The sequence below is a fragment of the Drosophila kikkawai genome, chromosome 3R (genome assembly GCF_030179895.1).
Source record: "Drosophila kikkawai strain 14028-0561.14 chromosome 3R, DkikHiC1v2, whole genome shotgun sequence".
In the NCBI taxonomy this organism is placed as follows: domain Eukaryota; kingdom Metazoa; phylum Arthropoda; class Insecta; order Diptera; family Drosophilidae; genus Drosophila; species Drosophila kikkawai.
Genome location: NC_091731.1, coordinates 31,781,805 through 31,801,835, shown reverse-complemented (window position 1 = coordinate 31,801,835; position 20,031 = coordinate 31,781,805). Strand labels below are relative to the sequence as shown.

At 38.3% G+C, this 20,031-nt stretch overlaps 2 protein-coding genes across 2 annotated transcripts in view; both read left to right on the top strand.

Moving 5' to 3' along the window:
* Positions 1 to 5,303: 5,303 nt before the first annotated feature.
* Positions 5,304 to 6,120, top strand: soti (scotti). The gene is made up of 2 exons (XM_017171017.3): positions 5,304 to 5,979; positions 6,034 to 6,120. The coding sequence occupies exon 1, from the start codon at positions 5,464 to 5,466 to the stop codon at positions 5,884 to 5,886; it is 423 nt and encodes a 140-aa protein (XP_017026506.1). The 5' UTR covers positions 5,304 to 5,463; the 3' UTR covers positions 5,887 to 5,979; positions 6,034 to 6,120.
* Positions 6,121 to 19,648: 13,528 nt separating this feature from the next.
* Positions 19,649 to 20,031, top strand: part of NK7.1 — a 49,259-nt gene continuing 48,876 nt past the window's right edge. Inside the window, exon 1 of the mRNA XM_017171009.3 lies at positions 19,649 to 19,804. The gene's annotated coding sequence lies outside the window, so the exon portion shown is untranslated. The remainder of the gene's footprint in view (positions 19,805 to 20,031) is intronic.

Here is a 20,031-nt window from a genome sequence, read left to right as displayed (position 1 = left end):
AGTAGCACTGTGGGTGTGGGCACTGGCAATGGGGATATGTGGAGTGGATATGACCCGCCGATCCAAACTGCAGACAATTAAAATAGCTCTATGGTATGTGTGAGTGCGTCAAGGCGCCCACACAAAACCATATCTTGGTGTATATCTTCGATAATCTTGGCGTGTTGATTTATGCAACAGTTTCCAATGTTTTGATCGATCATTCTTCCCAGTCTCAATACCAATCTCAACCCGCTCTCGCTCCGACTGTATTAAAAACATTTAATTAGCTTTTATTGACCATTAAGATTCCAATCGTGGCTGGAACAGTAGCAGGCCACAGCATGGAATACACCCACCGCCGCTTTCTACAACACTTATTTATACACTTTTAGCTTTATTACTTTACTTTATATTTTATGGCTGGGGCAGCAGCGAAATATTTATGATATTTATGTTACAACAAAAGAGCAAAAGTGAGCCAGCGAACGTGAAACGAAATTCTTTTTTTCTTTTCTTTTGACTAAAATCGAAATAAAAACATACAAATTAATTAAAGTCAATAAAGTAAATTAAATGTGGCCCAGGGTCTCGGACCCCTTTTAATGGGGCGGCGCCCACAGTCGTCTTCTCTTCTCTTCTCGGTTGGTTTATGGCCGAAAAACTCCGGCTAGGAGCCTCCTCTGCCCTGTGAGCGATCATCATCATCATTGTGGCAGACTGGCATGCACTTCGCTGCCAATTTAATGGCGTTTTTACAACTTGAAAGATTCGTGCCTGCCACGCCGTTTTGAGCGATGATGTTTTTCGGGCATGGGGAGAAATATAGGAATGCCTTCTGTTGGGTGCTGCTGCTGGGCTCCCTCGCTAAACGCACAAGAAATGCAGCGCAGCGAATGTCATTAGAACATAAAAATGATATTAATTGCATGCGAGAGTGCAGGCAGGCAGGCAACCCAGGGGCCAAGGCATGGAGATGGAACTGTAAATGAGGATGAGCAGGGAATGCTTCTCCTCGAGGCAGTGCCACATGGCAAACGCAATAGAAACGTCAGTGTTATGATGATGGAATATTATGGTGCTCTTGCGAGGTGTTGCGACACCGAGAGCCCTTGGGTTTTTGGGTTATTTGGGAGAGCAAGAACGATCCACTTAAGAAGAGAGCGAAAAACAATAAAAATGTAAAGGCAAACTGATGGATATCACACTCTAACAGTGGCTGCTGTATGTATAATTATATCAAAAAATAAAAGAGATTCTAATACTCAAAATTTATAAACTTTAAGAGGTTTGTAGTACAGTATTCTTATAAAATTCAATATCCGATATTTTCAATAATTATTCCATAATTTTCAAGATTTATTTCCATCCCATATTAAAAATTCCTTCCAATTCCCTACCTATCTATCTTGAGTGATCCACAAAAATCCATAAAGTGCCCAGAGAGTCAAAGTGATCCACTTACGTCTCTGTATTTTGTATGGCGCTCTTTAATGGCAACGCCTGCCAGAGCGATCCCATAGCGCTGATAAATAATAAAAATTAAAAATAAATTAACACCTAGTAAAGATGCATTGGACTGGGGCGACTGGTTCTCCAACTGTGTCCCTGCTTCTGTCATTACTTGGGTACGGGAATGAGGGGGGAGACCTGGTTTCGAATGTTGTGCCGGCCCGCAGACAGCTTAAAAATAGCGCAAAAGTAATTAAAAACGAAAATATAAAAGCAAGAGACAAACGCACACACACACAACACACGCACACCCAACCCGTATCCCCACCAAACAACAGACGAAAAAAAAAAAGGAAAATAAATAAAAATTATGCTCGCCTATATTGAATTTAACAAGCGCAACGCCGCTGCTGCAGGCAGAGATCAAAGGAGGCAGGAGAGCTCCGGGATGCTGGGGATTCCGGATGGGATGCCGATGCCTGAAAGTGTTGCCCTGCCCCGATAATGATGATGCTAATGCAGTTGACATTTTATGTGGCCATAGAATGCCGGGCATGGCCGATAATTAAATGCAATAATAATTCAATTTAATTAGCTGGCAGCTGGCTGGCTGGCTGGCCTGCTCCCTGTCGTCGTCGTCATCATCGTCGTCGAGGCCCAAGGGGAGTATTTAAATATTGATGGATTGATTAGCATAATATTTGGTTTATGATTTCACATTGTTTGGGGATTTGGTTTAACGGCACCAGCAGCAGCTAATTGAAACACCTTAAAAGAGGTCATTAGTTATACAACATCTGTCACGGCCGATGATTATTTATACAGTAGTGTGTTTATTTGAGAATCAAAACTAAGAGAGTTGTGTGTTTGCCTTGGCATTATTTGATTAAATTATTGGAGGTATTGATAGATAGAACAGACTGTATAATAGACTAAATAATAAACAGAACATACATACAATTGAAGCCTAACTACAATTTACTTCAAGTTATTATCTTCTCTCTAATGCTTTAAGTTTTAACAGTTAATCATAACTATCTTAAATATTTCCCACAAAAACACTTATATATTCACCGAACTCTAAAAAATTGTTAGTTACTTACTACAAACTATCTTACATTGGCTGATAAATCCGATTTGGTGTGAGCTTTTAATAAGCCACACACAAACACAACCTTCTTTATGCATATGTATGTATGTATCCTTAGCCAGAAGCTTTCACGGACACAATGGCCATGCTGGAGATATTTCATTGAATCAATTAACGCTGGACATGGCATTATAATTACTGTCTGCTGGCAGACACAACCAAAAACGCACACCTCCCTCCAGGACACGCACACACACAGGACCCCCATCATCCACCCACACACAAGCAAGGTCGCCCCGAAGCGACGGAGCAGCAGGGACATGTTCATTTCTTCATTGATAACCCGTAGAAGGGAAGCGAACGGTGAGAAACGAGAAGTGAAGCTCATCCTGGCCTCGTTGCTTAACCAACTGTAACAATCCTGAGCTGAAGGAGAGCGACCGAGAGGCCCACAGCAGAAAGAGAGATAGACAGATGGGTGGAAAGAGAGATGGCCAGAGAGAACTTACGCAAACAGAAGTCGAAGGATGCAGCTCACACACTGAGAGAAAAACAACAACTAATGAATTAGATAATATTACATTTTTTAAATTTATTATTAATTTTATTAATACAATTTGAAACCTATTTAGATATCCTATTAAAATATTATATTTATATTATTATGCCGACAGACTACGCCTTCTGGACCTGCCCTCTCTTAAGGATCGTCGTACCTGCCATGGCGTGATGTTCCTGCATAAATTAATAAATGGATATATTTTTTCCAGTAATCTTCTTAAGCAAATACGCTTTTCAGTTCCTTCTAGGCCATCACGTTACTTTCGGCCTATAGCTTTGGATATTTGTAAAACTAATTTCGAGGCACACGATCCTTTTCGCGTTTTGTGTTCGCTTTACAACGACATGTACTCTCTTTTATATTTTGAAATGTCATTAGACTTTAACAAAAATAATATTTTAAGACACCTATCCTTGCCTCTGACCACCTGATGTGAGTCGGAGCATATCATTAAAAAACACTCCTTATCCGGTCTGAGGTAAGGATATGGATTCAAAATGGCAGATATTTGCTATTCTTAATAAATAAATAAATAAATAAATAAATAAATAAATTATTATTATTATTATTATTATTATTATATATTTTGGAAATTATATACTACAATTAAAACTTAAATTTAATAGGTTATATATTCTAATATCACATATATAGCAAAAGTTATATTTAAAAAAAATCTTTGTAAAATATAATTTTGTGTTGATTATTATACCAAACAAATTACATATTTCAATGAATTCTTAGTCAAGTTAGCTTTATTTTTTTCACTGCATCAGTAAAACAAAAATTTGCTCGTATTAAAGCAAAATAATGAAGTGAAAATGGCAACAATGTGATTACACACAGTCATAGACCCAAAGCCATAATAAATTGTTCCGTAGGAGGGAGAGGTCAGTGAGCGCGAGGGGAGGCAGGTGTGAGAGGGTGACACAGCGCACTCCAAACTGCGTCGGCGCCACTCAAAATGTTGCCAACACACACAGACACACACACACACGCAGCAGGCAACATGTTGCTAATGGCTAACTTGTTGGATGCAGCAGCAGCAGCAGCTTGCCCGCGCTTCATTAATTTCCATCCGCTTTTCCAGGGGTTGGGGAGGTAGGGAAAAACTTTTTGCGCCCGTCTCGTGATTTGTCTGGCAAACAATTTCCGAAATGCGATTGCTTAAACGCAATTCGAAAAGTTATTAATTGAGCAGGCCCGTAATGAACTCATTTACAGTTCGTAATGTGCCCCCATTACGGACACACAAGCAGGCAGCTGTGGACTCCACTCGATGGCAACATTACGCCGCGTTAAATGGCTTGTAATGATGACTCCAAGGGGTCGGGGGAAATGGGGCGGGAGGGTAAATAGGGCTAAATGTGTCCAATCACTCGAGGGTGCATTAAAGGGGGGGCGGCCAGGGACTGGGACTTGGGGGCAAGCAAATGTCAGACAGCGTTTCTCCATTTGCCAACCCCGTCTCGATATGGATATGACTGCTTCTAATGGACAATGGATACACACACACACACACTCAGTCACGATTTGTATCTTATCGAGTGTTTCGTACAGCAAAACTTTAGCCCCCAAATGGGATTTGCGAAATGACAAGTTATACTCGGACTACACGATGATAACATTTCACTCAGATTATGTTTGTTTCCAAGCAATATATACCTTAACTGCTTAATTTTGGGATTTTAGTATCCAAGTATGCTTTATGAAAGAGGGTTTTTCTTTTCACTAAAAGTTCGCGAAAGAGAGCTTGCCCGAGGAACCCATTAAAAAGGTTGTCGAAGGAGCTGTTCAATTTTATATTAATTCCATTCAAATTGCTTGTACATTGCAGGATAAGTGTGGAAACAAAATGTAGATCGAGAAAGACCAAACTATCTCGGTCTAAAATCCTTGTTCACCTTTATCCTGCAATGTACAAGCAAATTAGCAACAACAGCTTGTAAGTTTTACTCTGTGGCGAACAAAAAACACTCTCAGACCAGAAACCAAGGAGAAAATTCTATAACGAGACCATTCTCTTAAGTTTCCTTTCTTCTTTCTTTTGTCTTGGTTAAGAACCCGAAACATTTTATGGGTTAAGCTAAATATAAGATCTCTAATTCACACTTTTAAATCCTTCAATTATTTAAGACTAACCTACGTACGATTTTATATTTTTTCAGACTTCCCTTTATTCGTTTAGTACATAATTTCCAATCTTAAGTAGGCCTTGAATACAATACAATGTTCAATAAGAATTAGCCAACTCAAAATCAAACAAGACAAAGCAAAACCCAAACACAAAACATCGTATCGTTCAGTAAAGAACCATAAATATACTTTATTTTTGAGTCGTATTATTTGTTTTAGTTTACTTACGCTTTCGGCTACTTCCATGGAGGAGTATCTAAACATTGAAGAAAGAGATAGGGTCGCTAATCAACAAATTGGCGATGCGGCGGCCGGTGATGCGGGCAATGATGAACCGCACCAGCTGAGGCGGAACCACCGACGGATCTATAACGCACCCCGCGACCCTGCTCTTATCCAGGTGGTGCAAGGCTACAATGCCCTGCCGCGACCGTTGAGGCCGCGTAAGAAGCGGAGCACCTTTACCATGGCCAGAAAGGCAACGCTGCTCGACGACCTGTATCCGCCGGAGATGTCAGCGCTTTTGGACAACGCCAAGCGGGCGGCAATGCAGGCGGTCAGCGAGGAGCAGCGGAGCGAGTACTTTGCCAACTACCTCGTCGAGCACATGACCAGTCAGAATTATCCCAACGGCATGGGTCTGCCAGATCGTTGGGGTAAGTTCTAATTGGCCGTGGTCTGTGCGAGGAAGTCAGGAAGGAAGAGAGCCGGGATAAGTGTTTGCAATCAAGCTGAGTGAAAGCCAGGATTCATACAACAGGTAAATTAAATAAAAAGATATTAGAGACTAATAATCAAACCCTAAAATCTGTAGATATTTCTCCCAGGTTTCATGCCACAAAAAAATAGAAAATTAAAAAAAAATAACCCAGGGTTCCGAAGGCTAATGGTAACACAGAAATACGCTTGATTGAACTTTTATGACTTGAACTAATTTGCGAACTATCCGGACTGCTCTGAATATTTTCTCAACTCAGCAAAGGTACATATATGATCTTAACTGCCACCTGTACTTGATTTACTTACAAGCGAATGGTTAAAAAGTAGCTGTGGATTCTATATTGTCCAATAAACCAAAAAAAAAAACAAGCTAGATAACTTAGTGTTTTATTCCTACAACAAAAATTCGGAAAGAAGTATCTAAAGGTTCTTAAAATAAATAAAATAAATTACCAAATATTCTTTTTACATTCCTAAAATTCTTTTAATTTAAACACAGAAACAACCATCCAAACTGTTAATAAAGCATTTACAAATCCAATAAAGACTCAATTTTGCACTCTACGCACTCATATACAAATCAAAGTTTTTTATTTGATTTGGTTGCCTGAAGGCAACCGAAAAATTCATGAAATTGACAATTAATAAACTTCAAATTGGAAGCCGCACATAACTCCACCACCTGCTCCTCCCATTCTGGGCCATCGAAAACAAAGGATTTATAGGGCACACACACGTATGGATGCCAATTGGCCACTGACAATGGCCACAATGAACGGGCGGCAACTGGTAGCCAGCAGTGTAGACAAAGGCCGGCCGAAACGGACAATTGCCCGAAGTGTAGCAAATAAATACAAAATGCAAAAGATAATTGCAATCAAAGCCACAAAATGTAGCCAAAAGGCTTATAAATTGTGGGTGGTGGTGGCGGCGGCGTCATTGGCCTCAGGGATGGGAATTTTCCCAAGGAATGGGGGACACACATTCACAGAGTGAAGGTAAACGTATTTAATTTCCTAAATGTGCTTCACATACCACACAGGCGGCACAAAAGATACAAACACACACTTTGCATTCTATATACAAATATACATTGCAGTCAGTTGCAGTTGCTGCTGCTGCTGCTGTGTTGCTCTGTTGCTGTGTTGCAATTGCAACATCAACCCAACAGCAACCCCCAAGAAGCGCTGGCAATTTACGGCCATTATTGCAACAGACTGGCAGCTTTATTATGTGCCACGCCCGCAACAAAATCACTGAGAGTAAAATTTAATTATTAAAAAGTATAAATATAAAAATATAATTAATAAATTATAATTATTTGTCAGGGTTACTAGCCTTTCGAAGATATTTACTAACCTTAGGAATACATTTTTTTAGATTTCAAGAAGGCTTAAAACTTTCTTTTAAAAATTTTAAGCTGCTATTGATGAAGTATTATCCTTTAATTTACAATTATCAAGTATTTCTTTCAGTGCTGGCAAATTTTGTGGGGCGACCCTGACAGGAAGTGTGGGTGGAGATTGCTGCTGCTGCTGCTGCTGCTGCTGCTGCTGCTGCTGCTGCCATAACTTTTTGTGGCTGCTTTTAGGCTGAGCTTTTGCATTTGCTTTTTGGCCGCTCTGTGATTTGGCGCTGCAAAATGGTAAATGGTGTGGCAAATGGTATTGGCCAAATTCAACAATGTTGTTTTTGTCGAACCGATCCGATCCGATTCGAGATACCACAGACCCACGCCCGCGCGCCTTCTAATTGAATTGAATTGCATTGCATTGAATTGAATTGAATTGAATTGATTTTCGGTTAGCTTTGTCTGCCTAATTGTTGCATTTACATGTGGCGGACACTGGCATGGGTCATTTTAAAAGCATTATATACACAGGAATAAAATTAAACAAAAGTGGGGGGCGAAGTACTAGCATTTAAAACGTAATTATGGCTTGTTGCAAGCAAGGGTTGATTAATCAACCGAATGCCACACACATCGCTGAAACGCAGAACGTGCTACAATCTGACAATCGAGTTGCAGGGCACTTCCAACCCATTCTTCTGCCATTGTTTGAGTCTCCTCTCCGAGTTGTGTATTTTTGGGGTTGTTTCCCTGGCGGGCAAATGAATGCACGAAATGTGATTGATGCTCAGCCGCTATGACCACTCTCCTCAACATCATCTACTGTTGTCCTTGGTGTCTTTGATCTATGACCATTGCAACAACCACCCAATTCTCCGCCACCTTGGCCACTGTTGAGTAATTGATTTTTAACTCAAGCCCCCAAATAAAAAGTGGCTCATGTACATTTGTACAAGTGCCTCGGTATGATTTCAATGTCGCGGCAATTCTTGTAATTTCTCCTTAATTATACATATATACACACTTAAGTTCGCATTAATTATTGTCACTGTAAATTCTCATGAAATCTCTCCCTCTCTCTGTCCTTCCCCCCTTTTGGAGAAACTCAAACTGCCCCGGATTTTGCCTACTCAGCAAAGTTTACGTACAAACAATTACAGCAACGCGGCAGAGCGCATGAACTTTAGCATAAAAATGACGACAACTTCAAATACTCTTTAAAGGGGTTTTAATGATTAGAAAATAAAAAACAATTTCGACACAGAAAAATAAATATAGAGAGTCATAAATTTTTCTAAGAAAATAAAACTATGATATGTTATTGTTTATTTAATTGTTTATTAAAAAAATAATTAAAAACTGGAATTTTAATAACAATATATAAAAATTTTAGATAATTTTGGAATTATAAAATAATATATTTATTAAATTAACAGTCGAATCTGGTTTTATTTGAAATCAACGAACCTCTTTCGTATAATTTCTTATGACTTTAAGTTAATAATAATAATAAAAATACCTAAACTTCATTATTTCATGTGTAATTCCTTATTGTTTTCCTTTAATACCCTGTCTAGAGTATCTAAGCTTCTGCATGACGTTGACTGACTTACATATTTCGTTTTTATTCTGTTGTATTTATGGGGAAACGTGTGCAGAAACTTTTCCACTTACAAACAATTCACAAGTAAAATACCTTGACTTTTGCTGCCCATGGAGAATATGGGCGGGGGTCTACTATTTTTTTTTTTTTCTTTCTTGTAGTTTTGTGAGGAGGAGGAAATGTCTGGGACTGTGACTGTGCCATTACCAAGGCTCTTATGGCCCCGCCACCGGCAGCACATATTGCACACACACAAATTGCTGGAAAATAAAGTCCAAGTACGCCAGCAACATAAACAGCAGCAGCAACATCCGCCAGAATGGCAAACTGAGCATCAGTTAAAGATACTTTTCTACATAAGAAGCGTGGGTGGGCGTGTGCATTCAGCAGACAAGACCCTCTCTTTAACCCCCCTGTTACGTTCCCCTGGAAGTCGGCTGTCTAAATACAAACGAGCGATTTGTATTTGCTAGTTGGCAACGGCAACAGCTACTTGGAACCATGGCAACATCTGCTCACAGTTTATTCTAAATAATCACACTCATCTTCAGAATCTCCCCTTTGGAGGAAGGAGTAGGAAATGAGGAAGCTAGTATCAGAAATCAAGGATAAGTTGGATAAAAAATGCAGTTAATGAAATTACTAGACTTATAGACTACCTCACTTCCTTTTGGCATCTTTTATTTCAGTGTAATAACCTAATTCCACGGTACTATATTATTCATTTCACTGCACCGACAACCGACAGGAATTTGATGGAATTTCCTGTAAACAGGCAACAGCAGCATACAGAACACACAGTCTATACGCTATGCCTAGAGAAGGGGACAGGACCAGACACAAGACAGACAAAACTCGTATAAACAGGCTTATGAGCTGCTTGCAGGGAATTGAAGGAAGGTCTATTGGCTTGTCCCAAGTCTTGTTGCTCTTTGTTGTTGCCTTTGTTGCCATTGCCATTGCCGGTTAAGCAAACAGACCAAACGCCACCACAGACAATCAGAAAGGCATTCAGCCAGAGAGAATGCCGAACACCAGCAGCAAAGCATAGCAAAAACACAGAGAGACACATATGCAGAGTTTTATATTTCATCCGAATTTTTTAATTTTTATACATATTTTAGTAAATATCTGGCTTAAATGGCATCTGCTTCAACTTGTTAGCATGTTAACAACAAATCAAAAGTCCCACAAAGAACTTGAGAAATGGTTTACTTGATCTGGGCAACACTTTTCCATAAATGCTTTAAAACTATGTATATTTTCGTAGTAAAATACTTGTGAATAAAAAGAAACTTAGTCGGAGAAATAGAGTGAAAGTAATTGGAATTTACTCGTAAATTCATTGGTGAATAAATGCTTTCAATTTATTGACGTATTTCAATTTGGAAAATCAATTTGTAATAAGTTTTATGGTATTAATTTATTGGGCAATTTTTAGTTGCATTTTTACGGATTCGTTTTAATTTTCTTTGCAGATTATTCAGACTAGATCATAGTGACTTGCATTTAAAAAATGTTTAATGTACTATAATCCAGTAGAAAAATAATAAAAAACTTTATCCTGTAGATAAATCAATATTAAGAATATTTAAAAAATTTAAAAAATAAATATCAAATCATAAATGCAACAATTTAATATTTGAATGCTTCAATAATATTCTCATAAATCTGATGAATTTTGCATAGGCCACAATTGATTTGCATATTTCATTCGAGAGCCCGCAAAATACTCAACGAGATATGGCCCCAAAAACGATGCGACAGTGAATTCTCTGGGTGATTCAGCTGGCATTTTGCGATCTTAATTAATGGCAATTTGTGATTCCGCCTCGCTCCGTCTCGGTTTCTGGGTAAGGGAGAGAGATGGACAGATGGCTGGCTGGCCGGGCCATTAACACATTTTAATCTGCCGTTGGGCGAATGGCTTTTGTGTGGTTTGGAGGAGGTATTCGTATTCGTATTCGTATTCGGAAGCTGGGAGCTGGGAGCTCCTCCGGGCCCCAAAAGCTGGCGCTCAGTCGCTCTTAATCATCAGCATAAGCAATAATGGGAAACAATTGCCATCTGCCGGCTGCCTTTTGCCATTGCCGTTTGCCGTTGCTGTTGCTGTTGCTGCCACTGAAATTGCTGAGCTGAGGCACAAACTTTTATTGCATTGCCATGTCAACAGTCGGAGCAAAAGCAAAAGCAGCAACAACAAAAGCAGAAGCAAAAGCAACAGCATCGCCCGGCAATTGCAATCTGTGTGTGTGCCATTGCACTTAAAATGCGAATCCGAAACCGACGGCGAATGCGAATGTGAATGCGAATTGTGACGCAAAATGAAGCTACTTCTGTGCCACTCTCAGATACAGATATGGTCAAAAAACCAGTGATGTCATTAGGTTACTTCAAAAGACAAGAGAATGTTGCAAGGAAAGCACTTTTGAAAAATATAAAAGCATAAAAATATTTAAAATTTAAAATATTTCATAAATTTCTTGTTTAATAAAGTACGATTTTTGTAAAATAAATTTTAAGAAATTTTTAATAAAGAAAACAACTTTTTCTGTAAGCCTGAATAGCACTAAAAAAAATTACTTAATTTAATTTTTAATATCAATTAAATTAGCTACTACAAATCCCTTTGAAAACAATCAAATGATAACGTTTAATAGCGAAAATTTTGCCAGCACTGTAGCAGACTCAGATACTGTTGCAAACTGTGGTGGTGGTGATGATGGAGCTGCCGCTGCAGCATGCCACATTCAATTAGTGCAACAACATATCCTGCCAGCAGTTGATGTTGCTCTCTTCCACGGCAGCAACAGCAGCAGCAGACTCCACAGTCCGGAGTCCGTAGTCCGGAGTCAGTGCTACACTTAATTTTATTCATTTGACAGTTGCAGCACAACGTCTCCACACACAGACACACTGGCACAAAGGCATGGGGCACATTCGAATCGCTGCCACACGTTCAGCAGCAATTAAGGTCATTCAAGGCAGGAGCAACAGCAGCAGCAACTGCATCAGCAGCAGCAGCAGCAACAACAAAGGAAATACTTTTTAATTATGACATTTTATTGAGTGAACATTTATGCAAAAATGACAAGACCTTTATTCCTTCTGCTGTCCACGGTCGCGTGAGGTTTTGAGCGACTTTTAATGAGCGGGTTAACAGGGTTGAACGAGTTGAACCATTGTTAAAGCAGTTTTACCATAATTTCTGGGGCGTGAGGACAGTTTTTTACCAAAATTCAAAGGAAACAAGAAATCAAGAATCTTAAATAAAGGGAGGGAAGGAGCTTAAAGTCCAGTTTGTGGCTTACAGCAAGACTTTGGCTAAGGCCTATAAGAAAGGATTTATAAAGAAATAATGTAGATTAATTTACAGTTCCCTTTTAATTGAATAAAGTCTAAGTTAAACCCAAAGCTCAACACCTTTTATTAGCCACTGTACTAGCAAATATCCCTTCCCATGTCCCATCAACCCCAATTAAGTCCAATAGAAATTCATGTTGCTCAGCGTAGCGTTCGTCCTGAAATCAAATTGACACCCTAGATCACTCTTCTGAAGAGGAATTTAATTTGGGAAATATACATTTAACCCAGAGCTCGAGCCCTCATGCATATTTCACACATTTTAAATGTCGCAAAGCGCATAAAAATTCCATAAATACGCTAATGAAACACATGGCCATGGAAACACACACAGAGACACAGACATCGTCAGACAGGAAAAAAATAAAATAAAAACTGAAAAAGGACGCTGAGTTGGACAAGGAAAAGCGAGCAAAAGAGTTGCAAGAGGGGAGGCACAGACCACCCAGGCGGTGAGGGTGGCACCAACCCCTTTTTCGCCAATGCATTTTCATTTTATTTCCATTTATTTCAATTTCTTTCACCATCGATTCTTGTTTTTTTTTTGTCGATTTCTTGTTTGTTTGCCGAGATATATGTATGTACATTTATGGGGAAACACAAAAACGGAAACAATTTTAGCTGGGCGCCTGTGACTTTTGAATGCATTTGAAATTGCCAAATAGCAGTGTAACGATAACTGTATCCTGTATCTTTATTCCAATCTGCATGTGCAGCCTGTCTGGAATATTTGGCTTTTATGCAACCATTTAACAAACACACATCATAAAAATTCAATTCCATTCTGTGTTTACGTCGACTCCAGATGATATTGCTTTTTAATTGCGGACACGAGCGGAAATTGCTTTCACAAGCACAGAATGGGAATCAGAATCGTATCCACATCACACATCACACACACTCCACAACTCAGTCACTCAGTCACTCTCCCATCCAAATGGATACAACGACATTTTCTGGGTGGAAAGTCCAGGGAAAAGCGGGGAAATTGGTGCACAACTAGCTGTGCTGCGGAAGTGCGTTGATTGCAAGGCTGAACTGAGCTAGCTCCTTTTTGCCATTTGCCTGACCTCAAAAACTTTGACCTTTTTTTCCTCGCAAAAGCAGTTTATTCTCGTGTTTTTGTTTCGTTTTTAATTGCACCACATGCGCCATGCAATTTATAATTGGAATCAACTCCAGCACACCACCAACAGCCACCCACACTTGCAAACAAATGCACAGAGAAAAATAACTAAAGGGGCTTTTAAAAATAAATTAAATCAATAGAAATTAAAAACAACATTTTTATACCCTTGCAGGGTATTATAATTTCAGTCAGAAGTTTGCAACGCAGTGAAGGAGACCTTTCCGACCCTATAAAGTATATATATTCTTGATCAGCATCAACAGCCGAGTCGATCTAGCCATGCCCGTCTGTCCGTCTGTCCGTCTGTCTGTCTGTCTGTTTCTACGCAAACTAGTCCCTCAGTTTTAAAGCTATCTAAATGAAACTTTGCATATAGTCATCTATATGCTCTCACTGTTATATATGTCGGAACGGGCCGGATCGGACGACTATATCATATAGCTGCCATACAAATGTTCGATATATTTTTCGAAAAAAAATTAGAACTTAGCTGTTTTCCAGCATATGTGCACTATTTTTTACATATGACCATTTTATATTATTTCTGAATTTTGGTAAAAATTTTATGAAAATCGGACGACTATATCATATAGCTGCCATAGAAATGATCGGGAAATTAATAGAAAAAAAATTATAGATTCGTTGTTTTTCAACGTATTTTCATCTACTCCGGGATATAAGCTTATTTTATTATTCTAGAATTTTGGTATAAATTTCAAAAAGATCGGACAACTATATCATATAGCTGCCATATAAACGATCGGTAGATGTAGGGAAAATGTAAAGCTGGAAATGCAAAACTGTAACTGTCAAACTGTAAACATAATAAGTATAGGTAAAATGTAATGAAATAATATCTGCAAGGGTATACAAACTTCGGCGTGCCGAAGTTAGCTTCCTTTCTTGTTAATAATAAAATAACTCTCTTGACTCTTAAAAATAAATAAATGCAGAATTTATATTTATTTATTATTTTAAAAAAATTATAGTCTTGACCTTTAAAACAAAACTACTATTTATATATATATTTGTTTTTACAAATAATTATAATAAAAAAACCTAATAAAATATACATTAAATACTAATTATAAAAACACAAATTCATAATAGAAAAATTATTTATTTTTATCGCAAAATTTGTCCAATTATTTAAAGTGTTTTCTGACATTTCCCTAAACCCAGTAATTAAAATCGCGTTACCCTGGTTTTACTCGTAAATTTCGTAAATTCTTATTTAAATTCGTAGGTTTATTTTTTCCACTGTACATGAGCGAGCAGGCGCGCTCTCATTTAATATGAAAGTCACAGAATGTGAGCTAATTGAAAACACTTGCAATATTTATGAGCCGAGCAACATGTTGCTATGCCACTTGACTCTGCTCAGAGAGAGCAGCAGCAGCAGCAGCAGCACAGCTGGCAACATGTTGCCAAGCTAATAAAACAACAAAATGATTTTATTATAATGGATTTATAACGCAAGCCAAGAGCAAACATGCTATTAGACAGAGCCAGGGATATATAGAGAGGGAGAAAGAGAGAGCGTGAGTGAAAGAGAGGGAGATGGTGTGAGAGAGAGAAAGACTGAGAGACCGGAGATAAATGCACTTTTGAATTGAGACGCAAAGGCGGCAGTCCATTAAGCGCAATGTTGTTGTCATCATTTAATGCTTTTGTTGCCATCCTTGCACTGATCAGCAAATTTTAAATATATATAGATATTTTTAGGAATAAAATACTAGCATTAGTATAATTTTATTTAGTTATAACATATTGTTAAGAAAAAAACAGAAGTAATGGACAGTTTTAAGCATGAATTCATGTTCACGTCAAACAATTTTTTTAAAGAAAACTTAACATTTATTTAGTTTAAAATAGGATTGTGTTATGTTTCGAAAGATAAATCTTTCTAAAATAGTTCAAATTAGTTATATTTAATCTATAAGCTCGTTAAATTTTTGTAAATACAATTTTTGTAGTGAGTTTTGCACATTTCTGGCAAGTTTTACGAGTCAACTTCATGATTTAAGCCAGATATATTTTTAATAATATCCTTTTCTGTAGTACAGTGTTCTTCTGTACTCCCCTCTCTCCACTCATATTTCTTTCAGTGTATTTGTGAGAGCAATTTCAGCTTTGCGTGTGCGCATTTGCAGCTGATGTTGCCGCTGCTGCTGCTGTTGTTGCTGTTGCTGTCTTGTCTGCAGCATAAATGGGCCCCCACAGCGTCTCCTTAAGTGGAGATATTTATAATAAGTTTATTTGCTTGTACTCGCCAAGGCAACGTGGCACGAACAACAACAACAACAACAACGAAACCGAAGGGAACTAAGGACAACAACCAGAGCGACTGCAACACCGGAACAGCCAACATGCAACATGTTGCCGTGGCTGCTTGGGATGTTGCCCAGCTTGTTTGCCGCTGTTGGGCATTCACATTCACAATCACATTCGCAGTTGTAAATTGACGTTTTGCGTTAACGACCGAAACGTAGCCGTTTGCCGTCGTCATCATCGCCGTTTTGCTTTGCGTTGCCTTGTTGCGTCGGTTCAAATCCCATCAGCAACATCATCAAACAAACAGAACAGAACAGAACGCTCGTGTTTCCGTGAACTCATCGCTTTTTTGCTGGCTGGGAAAGTAAGGCAATTTTCGTGTGTGTGTGAACTGGCAGCAAATCCGAATCCGAGTGTAAAGGCATCATCATCATCTGAGAAGCGGCATCATCCGCACCCCATGCAACGCACAATTTGTTTTGAATTGCAGCCTCAAAACATGATTTCATTTATGCAGTGATAAAAAACACAACTCAAGTGGATTTCTTTTAGGTATTTGGGAATAATTATTAAACAAAAATTATGGGCTTTTTTATAAAATTTAAAAATATTGAGGGAATATAGCCTAGAATGAAGGGTTTGTCAAGGCTAAGAAAGACTTTTAAAGGATTTACTTATGTCCCATTCATGAAATTATAGGTTTATATGAAAAATTATCAGAAAACTTTATACAATTTTATTAAATTATATTGCAAAATTATCATAAAACTAAATAGAATTTTATTTTTTTTAATTAAAAATGTAAAAAGCATACCAAAAATAGCTTAAATATTTTTAGCTTATTTATAAAAATCTAGAATTTAAAAGAATATGCTTATATTCACTTTCTAGGACTCTTATTGAAATTATGGTAGCCACAATTCTTGTTTAAATTGATTAAGTAAGCCTTAAAAAGTCTTAAAAAATATTAGAAAATAATTAAAACTAAAATTTGTGATAATTTCTTGTTAAAATGTTATCTCAAGACGTAATTATTTCCATTAAATCTTTTGCTACGGAACTCCAATTTCCTATAAGATAAGTAAAGTAAAGTAGTATCCTTATCCTTATTTTTTCCCAGTGCATCCGTGTTTATTTGAAGTGACTTCCACGTCGTTTCCTCCTCGCTCCCTTGTCTCGTTCATCTCGCTTCTATTCAAGTGTATCTAAATTGCTTCATCTTCGTTTTGTGCAGCAGCAGCAGCATCAGAATCTTGTTGATGTTATTTCTTGTTTCATATTTTCGAAGTTATTTTTAGCATTCTGCCCGCCCTTTTTTTTCAATCCCTTTTTGTGTGTGTGTGTGTGTGTGTGTGTGTGTGCGAATCCTCCTCAATTCAATTCAATTTGCAGCCCGTACAATTTAAATGAGCAATCAGGGCACTCACAGCTTGGCCATTGTTATTGCCGCCGTTTCAGTTGCTGTATGTTGCTATAGCCTCGGCGGCGACTCCCATTGTTGCTGCCATTGGATGCCCTAATGATGATGCTGGGGGGCTTAAACTGTTGCTCCGGCAATCGAAACGCGAATAAGAGTTCATTGGGTTCATCTGACCGCCAGCAGATTAGGTTCCCGGGAAAACAACAACATAAAAACAGCAAAAATAAAAATCTAAAACCCAAAACCCAAGTAATTAAAGATTGTTATCTTCGATGGCAAGCTAGAAATAGCAAAGTAATTATTTTGGATGGAACCAACTCTTTATAATTAATTTCTAGGTTGGACAATTTTCAACTAAATAGATTTTAAAATCATTAAAAAAATTTTTAAATACTCAAACTAAATTGCAGATTATATATTAAATATAAAATAATCCTAGGTTTATTTTTACGTTCTTTTTAAATAATTTCCTATCGATAATACATCACCTTAAATACATAATCGGTAATTTCATCAGCTGTAATTTATGATAATCATTGGAATTTCATTTATTTCACCAATTGAATCCAATTTAATCATTCGCGAATATAGAATTCGCGATAACCTAAAAATAAACGGCAATCAAACATTCATGGCCATGAGTAATTGGCCTTATCAAAAGCATAACATCGCCCCATTAATAATCGCACCCTTATAGCTAATTGAGCTGTCGCCCCTCTTCGTATAACTTATAATTATTATTAAAAAAAAAAAAGAGAAATAAAAAAGACACGCACACACTCACGTTGCTGACTAACAACAAATTGAATTACGACACATTCCTGTAAAGACAATGAATGGCTTTTGTGTGTGCGGTGACCCAAAGCGACGTTCTCAGGAAATGAAATTATACACCAATTATTGCCAACAACGGCAAACGGCAACAGCAAGAGCCAAAGCAAAGGCAAAAGCAAAATGCTTTTAAAGAAATTGGAAAGAGGCAGCCACCAGCCCAGCCAGGGTGGCTCGTGGTCGTTCAGACTCCGTTTGAAATGTGAAGCGAGCGAGAGCGGTGGATATGGCAACGAAATCTCAATAATTAATCAAATAATAAATCTCGGTGAGCAATTAAGAGGAGAAAGACAAAGCCAGCGAACCGAAAGGCCGAAAGCAATAAAAACCATTGAAAAGCCGTTGGCTCAGCATTAATTAGCGCTAAACGCCGTCGCAACACACAACATCGTCAAGCAGCAGCAGCACGGCAGCAACATGAACTCCTCGAAAGCAGCAACAGCAGCAGCAACAGCCGCAGCAGCATCCGCCGCCAACTTATTAAAGTATGTACATATAACTCAATTATGGAGAATTAAAAACAAACTCACACAGCCAGCGAACGTCGGCAATTTGCAATGCAAAAGATATACACTGAAAGTACATAGAGATTTTGATAAGAAATCAAAATTCTAGATTAAAAAGGGTTTATAAAAATATTATAGGAGTTATTTATTTGCTTTTGGATATTAAAGAAATATTTTGTGTTAAATTATGGGAAATTATTTAGGCTTTTTCTAGTCCTTAAAAAGAATATATATTACGAACTTTTACACCTCTATCGTAACAACATTTCAAAGAACATAATTTTATAAAAATTTATAAAGATTGTTAAAAAAAAATCTACAAAAAATATATTACAAAAAATCGCCTAATAACTCTCTAAGAAATGGTTTTAAAAAAACATATAATAATGGTGATGAAAGAAACATCAAATAAAGCTTAAAAAAATAGGAATATGCTTTTCTGCCAAAAGTAAAAATCAAAAGAATTTCCCTCCGTGTACCACGGATAAACTGAGACGCTGCGCCCAGGCAGGCCAGCAACAATCAAAGCAATAAAACACATTCAGCATTTAATAATCATGCCAACAACGAGCCAGAGAACGAGCCAGAGGGAGCCCATCACACACAGCCGTTCGCTTCGTTCCGTTCTCACTCGAAAAAAAAAAAATGAAACTCAAAGATACGCCACGAATGACGTTAGCAACATGTTGCTATGCTTGGCCCCCCCTCAGCCGAAATTTATGAGCGCTTCTCGGCATTCAAACACACAACACTCCGAAAGCACGTTCAACGAGATACAATTAAGCCGTAATGCATATGAAAATTTGTGTTTTATTGCCGTGCGTTATGTTCACGTGCTCTGGCAACAGTGTGTATCTATCTATCTCTATCTGTGTGGCTATAGTATAGCTCGCATCCGTATCTCTCTGCGCACCATAATTGTAATTATAGTAATATGTTTTATGATGGTTCGTTCTCGTTCCTCGTTTAGCAACCCCCGCACGCACAAACACACACACAGAGGCAGAGGCAGAGACAGTGTCTGCGTTTGGCCGAAATGTATCTAGATACATAATTGCCACATTCAGTCGTCGTTAAATAGTTGCACGGCGCAGTTCATACACAAGAGCAGCAGCAGCAGCAGCAGCAGCAGCAACAGCAGCAGCAACAGCACCAAGCAAGCACCAAGCAGCAACATTAGCAACAATCATCGTTGTTGTCGTCGTCGTCGTAGTCGCCGTCGTTTCAGTCGTCGTCGTTTTCGTGCTTTATAGCGCTCGCACTCACAAGTCGCTCAGAATCGCTGCCGTCGTGGTCGTGGTCGGTATCGGTATCGGATTCGTACTCGGAAATCCAGTTTACCCTCCTCTAGAGAGTTTTCGTCTGTTTTTGGCGTTTAATTTTTGCCGGTAAATCTCGCGACTTCCCCCACAGAGTCTTGTTATTCAATTAAAGCGTTAAATATTAAGAAGCAAAGCAAGAAAAACAAAATATTATAATTAGCCATGAGGCCATAGAAAAGAATGGGACTGCTGGTGGTAACTTAACTGAAATGAATTGAACTGAACAATCGACCCCCTCAGTGTACTATTTTAATTAAGTGTGTGCCGCAACAACAACAACAACAAAAGCAATT